General features: G+C 43.0%; 3 protein-coding genes across 5 annotated transcripts; 1 reads left to right on the forward strand and 2 right to left on the reverse strand.

The window, feature by feature from the left end:
* Positions 1–189: 189 nt before the first annotated feature.
* On the forward strand, positions 190–2,089 carry cfap410 (cilia and flagella associated protein 410). Its single transcript, XM_079284545.1, has 7 exons — positions 190–384; positions 535–553; positions 677–723; positions 849–1,078; positions 1,255–1,405; positions 1,510–1,609; positions 1,720–2,089. The coding sequence occupies exons 1-7, from the start codon at positions 308–310 to the stop codon at positions 1,882–1,884; spliced, it is 789 nt and encodes a 262-aa protein (XP_079140671.1). The 5' UTR covers positions 190–307; the 3' UTR covers positions 1,885–2,089.
* A 99-nt stretch (positions 2,090–2,188) lies between these two features.
* On the reverse strand, positions 2,189–6,808 carry orc2 (origin recognition complex, subunit 2). 3 transcript variants are annotated; one of them, XM_079284988.1, is made up of 16 exons: positions 6,717–6,808; positions 6,384–6,458; positions 5,694–5,849; positions 5,084–5,167; positions 4,907–4,996; positions 4,781–4,812; positions 4,578–4,635; positions 4,184–4,500; positions 3,987–4,096; positions 3,760–3,892; positions 3,510–3,606; positions 3,283–3,429; positions 3,021–3,192; positions 2,862–2,923; positions 2,647–2,765; positions 2,189–2,542 (listed from the first exon to the last, which is right to left on the reverse strand). In XM_079284988.1, the coding sequence occupies exons 2-16, from the start codon at positions 6,451–6,453 to the stop codon at positions 2,459–2,461; spliced, it is 1,731 nt and encodes a 576-aa protein (XP_079141114.1). In that variant the 5' UTR covers positions 6,454–6,458; positions 6,717–6,808; the 3' UTR covers positions 2,189–2,458. The 3 variants fall into 3 exon arrangements, with proteins under 3 accessions (XP_079141114.1, XP_079141115.1, XP_079141113.1); XM_079284989.1 differs by having other exon boundaries at positions 4,578–4,626; positions 5,084–5,170; XM_079284987.1 differs by having other exon boundaries at positions 5,084–5,170.
* A 932-nt stretch (positions 6,809–7,740) lies between these two features.
* LOC306789523 (D-serine dehydratase) lies at positions 7,741–11,390 on the reverse strand (the record flags this gene model as incomplete). Its single annotated transcript, XM_079285509.1, has 9 exons — positions 7,741–7,860; positions 7,947–8,052; positions 8,135–8,197; positions 8,462–8,588; positions 8,831–8,949; positions 9,467–9,647; positions 9,748–9,898; positions 10,707–10,836; positions 11,245–11,390. The coding sequence occupies 9 exons, from the start codon at positions 11,388–11,390 to the stop codon at positions 7,771–7,773; spliced, it is 1,113 nt and encodes a 370-aa protein (XP_079141635.1). The 3' UTR covers positions 7,741–7,770.
* Between the last annotated feature and the right edge of the window lie 1,371 nt (positions 11,391–12,761).

Here is a 12,761-nt window from a genome sequence, read left to right on the forward strand (position 1 = left end):
TTGATAGTACTACATGCAAATACAACTACTCTTGTAAATCGTATAAAATACTACGGAATCTTGCAAAGTAGAAGTATTACTGTTGACTAGTTTCAACAAAAACGTACGCAATAATGAAAAAGGAAACGGCTGTAACTAAGGACGCGTCAGTGGACACGCGCATGCGTATTCATGTGGTGGAAACGACATCCTTGTTGCTGAGTTGAAATGTGTGTCCGCTTAGCATGTCACAATGGGGGCTTTGGTGTTTGTGAACATATAGTGCATTCAATGATTCCTTCTTGACAGCTATGTTAGTTGTTATGCTATGAAGCTAACACGGAAACAGGTTCTCGCGAAGGCTAAGGCCTCCGACCTGGAAAGCGTGAAGAAATTGAACTGCTGGTAAGTGTTGACATTTTAGCTTAACATTTACCAGTCACGTTTGTTTTGTTTTTTGGTTTAACGTTACATGTTGATGGCCGAAGTTGACAGGCACAGCTTGTTTTACATACATCGCATTTGTAATGACGTTGTATTTCTTCTTTTTTGCAGGGGATGCAACCTGACTGATGTGAGTAGTCAGTTAATGGACAGCACTATTTGGTTTGACACATCATGCTCAAATTGACTTTGTTACTGGTTATTATTTTTAATAATAATAATATAAGTGTTCCCTTACACTCTGTCTTTCCAGATTTCTATCTTCTCCCAAATGGCCAACATTGAGGTGCTGACACTTAGGTTGGTCTATTTAAATTAGTTGTGCCTCTCTTTGTCAACATTCACATGTGACACTTACATTTGCACCTGATCATTTGAGATGATCAATGAATCCTGGCTTTGGTGTTCTCCCTTTTCCTCTGTAGTGTCAACAGCATCTCGTCTCTCTCTCCTCTGGCTGGCTGTCTGTCTCTATGTGAGCTCTACCTGAGGAGGAACCAGATCCCCTCACTCTCACAGCTCTCGCATCTGCGTCCGTTGACTCGTCTCAGGGTGCTCTGGCTAGCTGAGAACCCCTGTTGTGGAACCGACTCCAGCCAGTATCGCCTCACAGTACTGCGCTGCCTGCCTCGCCTCCAGAAGCTCGACAACCAAGGTGAGTGTGCGGAGCGTGTGTGACTGTATGAGAAATTATTTGCGCCCACAATTGGAAGAAAGACATTCAAATGATTGTTTTGACTCTGCATAGCTTTGATATGACCTGATAGATAATGTCTGTGATGGGATTGGAAATGATTGTAATAAAGAGTTTGGTGTTTTATGTATTTGCAGTAGTGACTGAGGATGAGCTTGCACTTGCTCTCATGGAGGGAGAAGAGCTCAGCACCCCCCCAGGCAGTGTCCAAAACCAGCTCTCCAGCAATGGACTGCCAGATGCAGAGACGGAGAATGACCCTCTTAACTACAACATGGAGGAGACCAAGTAAGCCTTGTGGATTACAAGAGGGTAGAACATGCATTGGCTGAAATTAATCTCTCACGGTAATGGACACATATAGAACAAAACGTTTCCATCTTCATTTTTAGCAAAATCAGAGAGGAGTTGGGGATGAAACTCCTCTCCAGAGACAAGTTCCCCTCTCTTTCTTCTCCATCAACCAGAGAAAACAAACAATCAATGAAAAAGGTACCGTCTTATATCTGAACGTTGCTTCCTTAGACCTCAAAACATTGGAATAATCTTAAAAATGTGGACTATTTCTTTGTTTATTTATCTCTTATATTATATATTTTCAGACGCACATTGTCGATGCAGTCCTGCTGCTGCTGAAGGACTTGGATGAAGAGGAGCTTCACATCGTACACACAGCTACCCAAAACAGACTCCAGACTTACACGCTGGACTCAGAAATGCTAACCGATTCACTGCAGACACAGAAAACTGCTGACATCCAACACTGAAGCGTTATCATGGCACGGACTCAGGGCCCAACATCTCTCCATGCCGTTTCCAAAACACCCCTTTTATTTACCCGTTACCTTCCAATTGCAATATGCATGGCATGTCGCTTCACTGACCGCTCTCCATTTTGTTAGTTTTCACATGTGGAGTACTCAAGAACTTCTCTGGCTTTCTTCTCTTTTTTTTTTCATAGCAGCATGCCTACCTGCCTTGTACAAACTAAAGAATGTACATTTTGCTTTATGTAAATCTATTTCTGTAAGTAAAGAGATGAAATTGCAATAACTTATTTACTCTTCAGTGTTTATTTTAATGACACAAGTGTTGGATTAAAACATGTATTCATGATGTGAATGTCACAGGGGCTATGATGGGGAATTTCTGACAAGTCAAAACATTTCACCAATAATTAGATTCAAACCATTCAAAAGTGTGCAGAGCCTGTGAGCCGGGCTCACGTCTTATGTAGATCAGATGTAACCGGGCCTTTCGATCAGTGACCGATTCAACCATTAACCCTAACTGGTTAAGTCAGTGGATGAACTACACGCGATACAAGTCAGCCCTTTCTTCTCAGTCGGCCTCTTCGTTCTCCAGGAAATCCATCAACGTGCCCGCGTCCACGGCAACGACTAAGTACTCCACTCCGTCAGCACCCTGGAGCATCATTGGAATAAATGTTAGGTGACCGACACTGCAGTCTGCAGATAGTTATGACACTGAATGAGGGCCGGTAATTCTGGAGTGAAACAGGACCCCACCTTGCGTGTCCGTATCAGTTTGTGGTCTCTGAACTCAGTCAGCTGAGTCCTCAGTGTGAGGTCAGAGTTCACCAAGAACGCCTCTCGACAACGCTGGTAGAAATCTTGGAATGACAATCCTGCACACAGTGACAGGAAAATTTGACAATGACCAAGCAACAAATATTCCCAAATTTTAGGGAAAGACCTGTGGAGCATTTAGAAGTTGTGTGTACCTGTGTATGAAGGGTTATCTTTGTTTTCCAGCTGGAATTTCACCAACAGTTGGAAAATTCCTCTGCAAAAAGAAAGGACACAGAGCCAAGTAGACCTTAAGTAATTCATGAATTACTCAACAGCTCTGACAGTTAATCCTATCAATGTGCATGTGGTACCTTGCATTGGGTGTCAAGCTGCGCAGCACGTGTGTGAGGGAGGAGAGAGCGAGAGCGCCGGTCTGCTGCACCAGGAGCGAGTTCTCGTACGACGTTTCCTCTGCGTAGTGCTGATAGGTCACACACTCCCACCACAACCAGTTAAACTGGCTCTGCTTAAACTGGTCCCACACTGGAAACACACGGGAAAGAGTCAGCTACAAGAATACGTTTCAATATGATCAACATGGCAGTACAGACACACACACACAAAAACACCCACCCATTGGAGCGTTTATGTGGTCTAAAGACGCCACCATGTGCAGGTTGGGCAGGGATGCCAGCTGCCCCAGTGCACTCTGGGTCTTGTCTCCTCGCAGCATTGATCCATCTATATTGTGGATCAGCAGGTACACATGGAGATCTGGGCCTGCGAGGACATGCTTCAATTGTCAAAACGCAGAATTCAAACACAAGCTTAAGACAGAGACGATGACAAGACGCACTCACTCTCTTTAAGGGTCTGAGCGATGTACCGGATCTGGTCCGAGGGCGTCCGGAAACTTCCCTGATGCTCTAGAACCTCACATGTCAGAGCATTTAAAATCTGCAATGAAAGCATAGACCAAAAAAGAAAATCTAACCATCAATACCACAAGGCTGGATGCAAAATCGGTTTGGTCATTTCAGTTGAATTCTTGACATAGACTGTACCAATAAAGCATTTTAATATGGAAGATATTCTTCTGTGTATACTGACTGATTTAAGAGTAATGGAGGGGAAGAATCCATTGACCACGAGGTGGATTTCCTGAGCCAGGTGAGACACACGGAAGTCCTCCAGCAGAGATTTCTTGCTGCCCAAACCGTAGACCAGCACACTGAATCCCAACCTACACACGCAAACACAGAGACACGTTCTGTATTTCAAACAACACACGCAAAAAGAAAAAGACACGCAACAAAGAAAGTGCCAACCACACTCACTGTAACTGTAACATCCATTTGCTGAAGTGCTTCCGGTGTTTGCTGTTGAGCTGCTGGATCTCTTTGGAGCAGCAGGACGGTTTTCCTCCTAAAAGCTGGACCAAAGTCTCCTGCAAACAGACAATAAGGAAGCGCTTCAATGACACGGGAACGCGGCTCGTTGAATACATTTAGACTGCTGGCGGTCATATACTCACCCTGTCAAGCTTAGGGGTGTGTAAACGCTCCAGGGTGCGGTCTGATGTCAAGACCTTCGAATTGCCATGGGCTTCAAAATACTCCTCAACCATACTGGGCTGATTGAGGGCTTCAGATGTGGTCTTGCTCTTCTTGGCAGGAGTCTTGTAGAGCGCTGCAGAGGAGCCTTTATTGGGTGTTCTTAGAGTCTTCAAGTTATCCTTGTCTTCTTTCTTTACTTTCGTCTCTTCCTCCATCACATCTTCATCCTCCTCCTCCTCCTCCTCAGAGTCAGAGGGCGACAGCTCACTATCGCTGTCTGACCGCATGCTGGGAGCTGAGAGCATCGAACAGCTTAGCAAAAGTCTAACTGTCTACATATTAACTAGATTCCACCTCCATCGTCACACTCACTTGTCATTCTCTTCCTGAGCCTGTGGGGTGTCGTGGAGACAAACTGAACCTTCTTGCTCTGCAAAAAGCAGAGGTAACACTGAGAAAGCATATACAACACTGCAGCAAAGCAGCCTGCTTATTTGGCAACATCATCAAAAACAGGTTGCTGGATCCGACGTGTCGTGTATATAAGAGAGCAAAACAAATCCCTATAGTCTCACCCTCTGTGGCGTCCTGCTTCCACCTCTGTGGTCTAGTCGGAGAGAGACAGAATACACTTGGTTCTATGCAAATGGGCACAGGAAAGGATGGACACGAAAACAAAAAGGGAAGTGTGCTGAACTCACTGCGGCCTGTTCGGGTGGGAGTCGAGGGTTCAATGTTGGGGGTCGTGCTGAAGCTTACGCTTTTCCCAGGAGTCCGAGCCAATTCACTTGCTATTTGTAAAAAAATAGAAAAACACAGTGTGTACTATCCTGAAAACCAAGTTACTAATCATAACAGAAGAGGACGAAGGCTCTCACCAGTCTGGGCCATGCTGTGTCCACGTTTGGCTTTCTGAAAGGTGAAAATGGAGGACCCCGCCACTCTGTACATACCCTCCTCATCTTCTGCAAAACAAAGGGAAAGTAAGTAAGTGAGCTGTAACCACGTGAAGGGGCCATTAGTGTATAATTAGCAGCAGTTAACACAACGGCCTTGTGCTAATTCAGGCTGTAACAGGAGGAATAGGGGCTGGTGTGTTTATGCATTGATCAGTCGTGAAAATATTACATTTTACTATGCTGTAGATAAATTCAGCCCACTCTTGTTGATGTAAACGGGGTGAACAATATACCCTCACAGGAAGCACATCAACAACAAACTCTAACACTGTTGCAACTCTATAGTTTCAACACAAACAACAGGATGTATTGCAGGGCTGTTGATTACACTGCATAGCCATGTGTACCTAATGAAATGGATAACCGAGTGCATATTAAATGGCAGCTGGATATTACTTTGCATCATTTAGCAGCAGGCTGAATAGCAGTTCTATAAAATATACCCCTATTAAGACAGCTGGAGCAAAATAATTGGACATGGTTTACTACCCACAACAGGTGTTCAAGAACATGCAGTTGTTTAACTCACCTTCTGCATTGTCTGTTCCTAGAGCGTGGACATAGTTCTGCTCATTAAGGACTCCATTTTCATCCCCATCATGTTCTGCATCCTCTTTGGCTCGTCGCCCAGCTGGGCTCTTAAACATTACCATCTTCTGAACAGACCCACTGCTGCTCTGCACGCCTGTACGTTATACACAGAGAGACAGACGGGCAGTTAGTGAGACAGAGAGAGACAGACGGGCAGTTAGTGAGACAGAGAGAGACAGACGGGCAGTTAGACAGACAGACAGAGAGACAGAGAGGCAGTTAGACAGACGGGCAGCTAGACAGACAGAGAGACAGACGGGCAGTTAGACAGACAGAGAGACGGACGGGCAGTTAGACAGACAGAGAGACAGACGGGCAGTTAGACAGACAGAGAGACAGACGGGCAGTTAGACAGACAGAGAGACAGACGGGCAGTTAGACAGACAGAGAGACGGACGGGCAGTTAGACAGACAGAGAGACAGACGGGCAGTTAGACAGACAGAGAGACAGACGGGCAGTTAGACAGACAGAGAGACAGACGGGCAGTTAGACAGACATAGAGACAGACGGGCAGTTAGACAGACAGAGAGAGAGACAGGCAGTTAGTGACACAGAGTAGCCAGCGAACCTGCTCGTAACCCCAAACATCCAAGCAGGAGAAGTTAAGCGTGTGTGTTGTCCACATACCCTCCTGTTTGTCCACGATGTGCTCCAGAGCATCTCCATCACCAATGAACTTCACCTCCAACACGCTCATGATGACTAAAGGAAGATACAACGCACAGTGTGACAGCAACTCTCTAAAAGCTAACTGACGTTACTCAGCGGGGGTCTTAAAACGCTAACGCTACTTTAGTTAGGCTCTATCGGGCACGGTAACGCAACGTTAGCTGACAGTGCAGTGTAGGGTAACGTTAGTCTCCCTGTGGACAGTCGACATCAACAGACAGCGGCTGCGCACTGAATGTCTAAAGGACAAGAGGACCAGTAACCGGATGCGTCTAACTGACGGTAACTTACCAGATAATGTGTCAGTGTCGCCCGAGGAAAATGTAAACAAGACTTTTATGAACTGAAGGCAGCACTGTGTGGTGTGACAACTTTCCGCGCCATCCTCCTGAAGTTTTTAAACCACGTGACAAGCGAAAGGTCATATACTGGCCAATCAGAACGTAAGCTTCGATAAAACCACATTTCCCAGGATGCACTTAGCACAACCTCCACGCTTTTGAGACAGTTTTACGATTGTTGGAAATAATAACAATAACAGTAATTTGGCATTAAAATGAACTGTTATAATAAATGTTAATAACGTTTGAATTGTCATTATGACACCTATTTTAGAAATGTGCAAGATAAAACAAGTAGAAGTAACTTTATAGCAATTTGATTTAGTCAGAAACAAATAAACCACCATTATTCACTGTACAATTAGTCCATAAAAGCTTATCATGAATGATAATTTATTATAAACTCACTTCAACAGGTTCATGATCATTATAATTACTGATTATACCAGTGCCTGTTGTTCTGCAGTACACACTTTGAGCAAAGTGTCTTTCTCTTTTTCAGGAATTACATTTAGAGACAATACAAAACTGAAGATCGTGCAAAAAACTAAACAATGGACATTCAAAAATAAATGAACACTCCTGAAAGCGGAAGGTTAAAACAGACAAATCTAGGCGACATTAATTATAGACAAGAGTCATAACCCATGCTTTTCATAGTATTTGTGTTTAGTGTTTCAGCCTCCAGTGAGTGCCCACATACTTACAGCAGCCTAATGGCATTTTGTTGCTGCTGTCTTGGTCTTAGTATATTGACATTCTCATACTGACTCCTTTCATAAACACAGCTAGGTGGCTTTGATGAAATGATGAGGTGACAACATAGTCCAAAAGCTTTTTGTTGTTCAAACCCTTCAAATACAACATTTGGAGAATTGGTCTACAAAAGTAGTAGGTGTTCCTTAATCAGTGGTTTTATAACCTCTACACTTATATCTATCTATATATCTATCCACGAGTTGCTCTGAGAATTCCTTCAACCTGTGTTCATTGAGCCAGCCCGTTCACCACCCGCGTGTTGGTGTCCACTTCCCCAGCAGACGGCCCTCAGAGTGCACATAGTACACGGGATGCATCATCGTAGTGGCACACGACTGTAAAATGAACAGAGACCAGGTCAAACAAGACACAATAAAGCTGACACAGCAGTAACACACGCTCCACATTGAACTGTACTAACATGGTAGGGGATCAGTGTCAGCAGGGAGCCCAGGGGGTATTTGCTGTAGTCCAGCGGTCCTGAGATGGGCTCCACTATACCGTGCTCCTGGGTCAAAGATAACAACCTGGGGGGAAATATATTTCATCAGAACTTCAGTCACACACGAGTTAAGTATTAAGATGAGAGACAGGAGTAGATAACTTTACTTGAGGTCCGGGTGTCCTTCAATCACAGCATATCCAGTGGGAAGCATTCCGGCTCCGTCTAGACTGAGACCAGGGACCACAAATGGGTTTAAAGGAAATATAAAAACAATAGACAGCTGCAACGATGAATAAACACTGTGATTTAGTGTTGATTAAATGTATCTGCTCCTGTTGGGGAGCATCATTGGTCATTTGATAGGAAATCAATTAAAACAATTATTTTTGCCCTCAGACTCCTTCCCTTAGAGTCATTTAATTTAAGTATGCTGTCATAAGGATTATGTCAGCTTAAAAGAGTAAGCAGGTAAACAATACTGATGAAGGTACCTGAGTCCACTCCATCCACAGTCAATCAGGAGCTGGTTCCTGTGAGGACAGTGTCCGATGACTCTCGTCAAAACCCTCACAGCCACATCCTCCAGACTGCACGAGCCAATCACCGACTGCTGCACGTCTGGAAGACATCCACAACAAAAAAACAACCGGATTCATCTGCCTGAAAAAATAAACAAACTGGTGCACTTATACAACTACATCCATACACACACACACACACACACACACACACACACACACACACACACACACACACACACACACACACACACACACACACACACACACACACACACACACACACACACACACACACACACACACACACACACACACACACACACACACACACACACACACCATAGAAGACATAGTTTCCAGGATGCACCTCGCTGAGCTGCGCCATGTCTTTGACTGGGTGACTACAGGAAGGGGTGGAGCCAATGCTGGACTTACAGGTGATGCCAGCAGCCTTAAGTCTGCCAGAGAACAAATCCAGAGAAGTTTACAGAATGATTCTATGAAGACAGCATTTCATAGGAACAACATATAATAGATTATGTGAGTATAGGTGCGCTGTCGTCTTAATGTGATAACTGCCAATCGGTAATACAACATAAATCTGCATTTCAATTTGAAGTCGCAACAAGCTGCATGTGAAATTGGAAAAAGGTTGACAGTGTCATTAAGCAAACTTTCAAGTAGTGTTTATCCAATTCTACATTTTTGACAAATCAGAAGTTTAATGTTCTTTCTTATTAACTGAACTGTCTTCTACAATCATAAAACAACAAGACTTTTGTCAAGCAGAGAACTTATAAATGATTACCGTCAAAAACGTGTACACGTGTATATGCCATTCAAAAGTAAAGCAAATTATATTCATAAATAAATGTTTACCTCAGAAAACATGGCTTGTATTATAATCATTCTCTGTGGTTAAATATGACATAATTGGCCTCTACTTGCATTTTACTGTCTTTTTTTTTTACATACTTTTCCATAAACTGCAGAGTCAAGTCGGTGGTTTCCTGTGCGACAGCCTGTATCTGCTCCACTCCTCTGCAGTTATAGGTGTTCCCACAGTGAGCGTACACTCCTGTGAGCTCCATGCCCGCCGTCTCGGCGATGGCCAGAGCCAATCTGAGCGCCTCGGCTTCTGAGTGCAGCACACCAGCTACGGCAGAGAACAAACGGGTGATCAACAGGCAAACGGGAGATCAACAGGCACTTCGCTTTCAGCAGCCGATGATGTGCTGTGTTCCCTGCATGTTTACCTCTCCCGTTGCCACAGTCGAGTTTGAGCCAGACGTGCCACAGCCGACCGTCCTTCAGTGGTCTCTTTTTGAGCTGATCAAGAGCATGAGGATGATCCAGTAGAACTTGGAAGAGATCCAGCCTCTCTGACAGTGCTGCACAGCGCTCCACCTATGAGCACACACAGACGTGAGTCAGGGGGATTATTTGGAGCATTGTTGGGAGATGAGACCTAAAAAATATAAAAGCCATATAATGATATCAGATTTAGGTTAATTACACTGACCGGCATGATGGGCTAGAAAATCAATCAATCACCATTAATGCTTAATGTTCCAGGGCTAAGCTACTCTGCATGCTGGCTCACTGGTACACTTCCATACAACATAGCTGTCATTAATGAATTAATTAATTACATTAGCCCAACTGTGTTGTGAAAAAGGAAAGCTATTTCTCAATTTGATACGACATAACACTAGTAAGTAAAGTATGTACTACATACTAAATGTCATAGAGTAGAATACTAATGTATATTTGTAGTGAGCGACTTTTTTTCAAATAAATGAAGCAAAATGTTATTTCCTATTTGTCATTAAATCTATTGTTTTCCAAGATCTACAGTACATGGAGCTGTTTCACGACCACCTGCAAGTTATTTTATTGAGATACAGCTGTGAGCAGCTCCTCCATCACCTTTGTGCACACACAGTTTGACTCGTCAGAGTATAAAAAGCAGTAGGAAAAGGCGTAACAGTGTACAGCGACCCTAAAACTGAATTCAGCAGCTAAATGGAATAAAGCAAACATTCATTTCTACATTTAGACCAGCGCGTTTGCTCCTGTGGCACCGTCAAAGCATTTAAAAAATCTATTTCTTTAAATATTTTGTCACTTTTCACATATTCAAAACGCACTTGATATTCAAAACATGTATGTGATGGATGAAACTTTTAAGTGTGTGAGTTTCAGTTGAGAGGACCTTATCAAAGGGAAGAGAGTATGCATAGAGGATGTCATCAAATCCGTGGTCGGCATAGAAACAGGCTTCTGCCAGTGTGGAAACCACAATGCACCTCCGTGATCCACCCGTCAAAATGTCAGCACACTCACTAGACGTGAACACAATTACATAACATTGCAAAAATAAGGCACATAGTGCAGGCATTTGTAACTTCTAGGCTGGACTTATCAATTTATTATCATCAAGCAGCTCCAATAAGTCTGTTAAGACTCTCCAGTTGATCCATAATTCTTTGGCACGTGTACTGACAAGAATTAGGAAAAGAGATATTTCTCCCATATTAGCTTCTCTCCACTGGCTTCCTGTAATATCCATGATAGAATTTTAAACTCTTCTCATCTACAAAGACCTGCTCTTCTCACATAGACCTGCTCTCCATGAAAAGTGTCATGATGAGATAACTTTAGTTGTGATTTGGTGCTATTTAAATAAAACTGTGTGACAGATTTGTATGAATGTATTGAGTGAGTGCGTCTCTCTGTGTCTGTATTCATACAGGGTTTTGTGGGTCTTCATGTGTGGCCGAAGCTGGACCCCCAAATTCTGCCAGCGTTCAATCATCCTCTCTGAATTTCTCTTCACTTTGTCCAGATCCACCACCAGAGCCGGGGTACACAGGGTGGAGAGGGCCTCTCCCTCCATATTAGCAGCACTGGAACAACTAACACACACACACACACGCACGCACGCACGCACACACACGCACGCACACACACACACACACACACTCACACACACACACACACAAGGTTCACATACTTCTCGTGCAATTAAATTTTTGTGCATGATACCTTCAACATATAAATTAGTGACAGTGACACTATTCTTATGAAAACAAACTAATGGTATGCTATATATATACAGTATATACAGGGTAGGAAATTCACATATTTTTTTGGGGGCAAATCTTGCCCCCACTGACTGAAATCCAGGGGCATTTTCAAAAAAATTGGGGGCATTTTTTGAAACTTGTGAAATAACATTTAACCTTTGTTCAGTCAGGTATTATTAATTTCCAGCAACCCTCAAACCAAAGACACTTTACGCACAATTTAGGTGTATTTTCCCTTTAACTCATGAGATGCAGGTAGCATGTTTTATACTTAATGTGAATATAATTCATTTAATCTAATTTCCATTATGCAATATGTATACTTTGTTGGCATCTTATTCTGAAAACCGGATGTTCGTCTTAAGAAAGCGGATGTTGCACGTTAATCTTTCCGTTAACTTTCAAAGTCCTTCGCTCCCTCCCGATCTGCGCCGTTTAACGGAATTGTACCCCAAACCGGACAGTTTTTAGCTAATGTTTCAATACAATTCACTTACAATGTTGATAAAAATGATCGTGTAATGTTTTCAGTTGATTTAATGCTGTTAAACTGAAGTTAAACTTCGTACCTTTCAAACGAAATATTGTTGTAATTATTACAGTTAGCTTTGCCTTTACCAGAGTCGTTAAAACGATGCTAACACCGGTGAATTAGCCGTGCACTGCTGGTGGCCTAATCCGTCAGGATTTCTATCCTCGTTGTAAACACTGGCTGCTGCTGGTTTTTCGGGGATATTCGCTTGTTCCAGGGTCGCAAAAATGACCATCAATGCTGTCAACACATCCGGGACCGTAGTTCTGTCCTTCACAATAAGATATCACGCTTCAACAACTCCAAATGATGCAATAAAAGCTCCTTAATTTCCGTTTGAGCGTATACCACCACCTGCTGGATGTTTTGTTAAACTCTTCTCATGTCAATCACTGGCAAAACACCAGCTGATGTCTGGAATTTAACAATTATGTACACATATTGTATATAACAATTATTATCATAACACACAGTGCAGAGTAAGAGTTATATTACAACTAAAAACATGAGTATTCATGATTAAAAAGCTACATTGTTAAAGTGAAAGACAAATAACTTGTGCAAATGATTGAAAAGTTCTGTGCAAACATTTATTGAAAAACAAACCAATCAAAAATTAAATTAAAAATCAGGACACACATGGCATTTG

The sequence above is a fragment of the Melanostigma gelatinosum genome (assembly GCF_949748355.1).
Source record: "Melanostigma gelatinosum genome assembly, chromosome: 15".
Taxonomy (NCBI): domain Eukaryota; kingdom Metazoa; phylum Chordata; class Actinopteri; order Perciformes; family Zoarcidae; genus Melanostigma; species Melanostigma gelatinosum.

Excerpts from the sequence above, each read along its gene's own strand:
- cfap410 (XM_079284545.1), top strand. The coding sequence starts at position 308 with ATGAAGCTAACACGGAAACAGGTTCTCGCGAAGGCTAAGGCCTCCGAC. Across the intron at positions 724-848 it reads ATTGAGGTGCTGACACTTAG|TGTCAACAGCATCTCGTCTC; the intron begins GTTGGTCTATTT and ends TTTCCTCTGTAG. Across the intron at positions 1,406-1,509 it reads TACAACATGGAGGAGACCAA|CAAAATCAGAGAGGAGTTGG; the intron begins GTAAGCCTTGTG and ends CTTCATTTTTAG.
- orc2 (XM_079284987.1), bottom strand. The coding sequence starts at position 6,453 with ATGAGCGTGTTGGAGGTGAAGTTCATTGGTGATGGAGATGCTCTGGAG. Across the intron at positions 3,193-3,282 it reads CCACATAAACGCTCCAATGG|TGTGGGACCAGTTTAAGCAG; the intron begins GTGGGTGTTTTT and ends GTGTGTTTCCAG. Across the intron at positions 2,543-2,646 it reads AACTGATACGGACACGCAAG|GGTGCTGACGGAGTGGAGTA; the intron begins GTGGGGTCCTGT and ends ATGATGCTCCAG.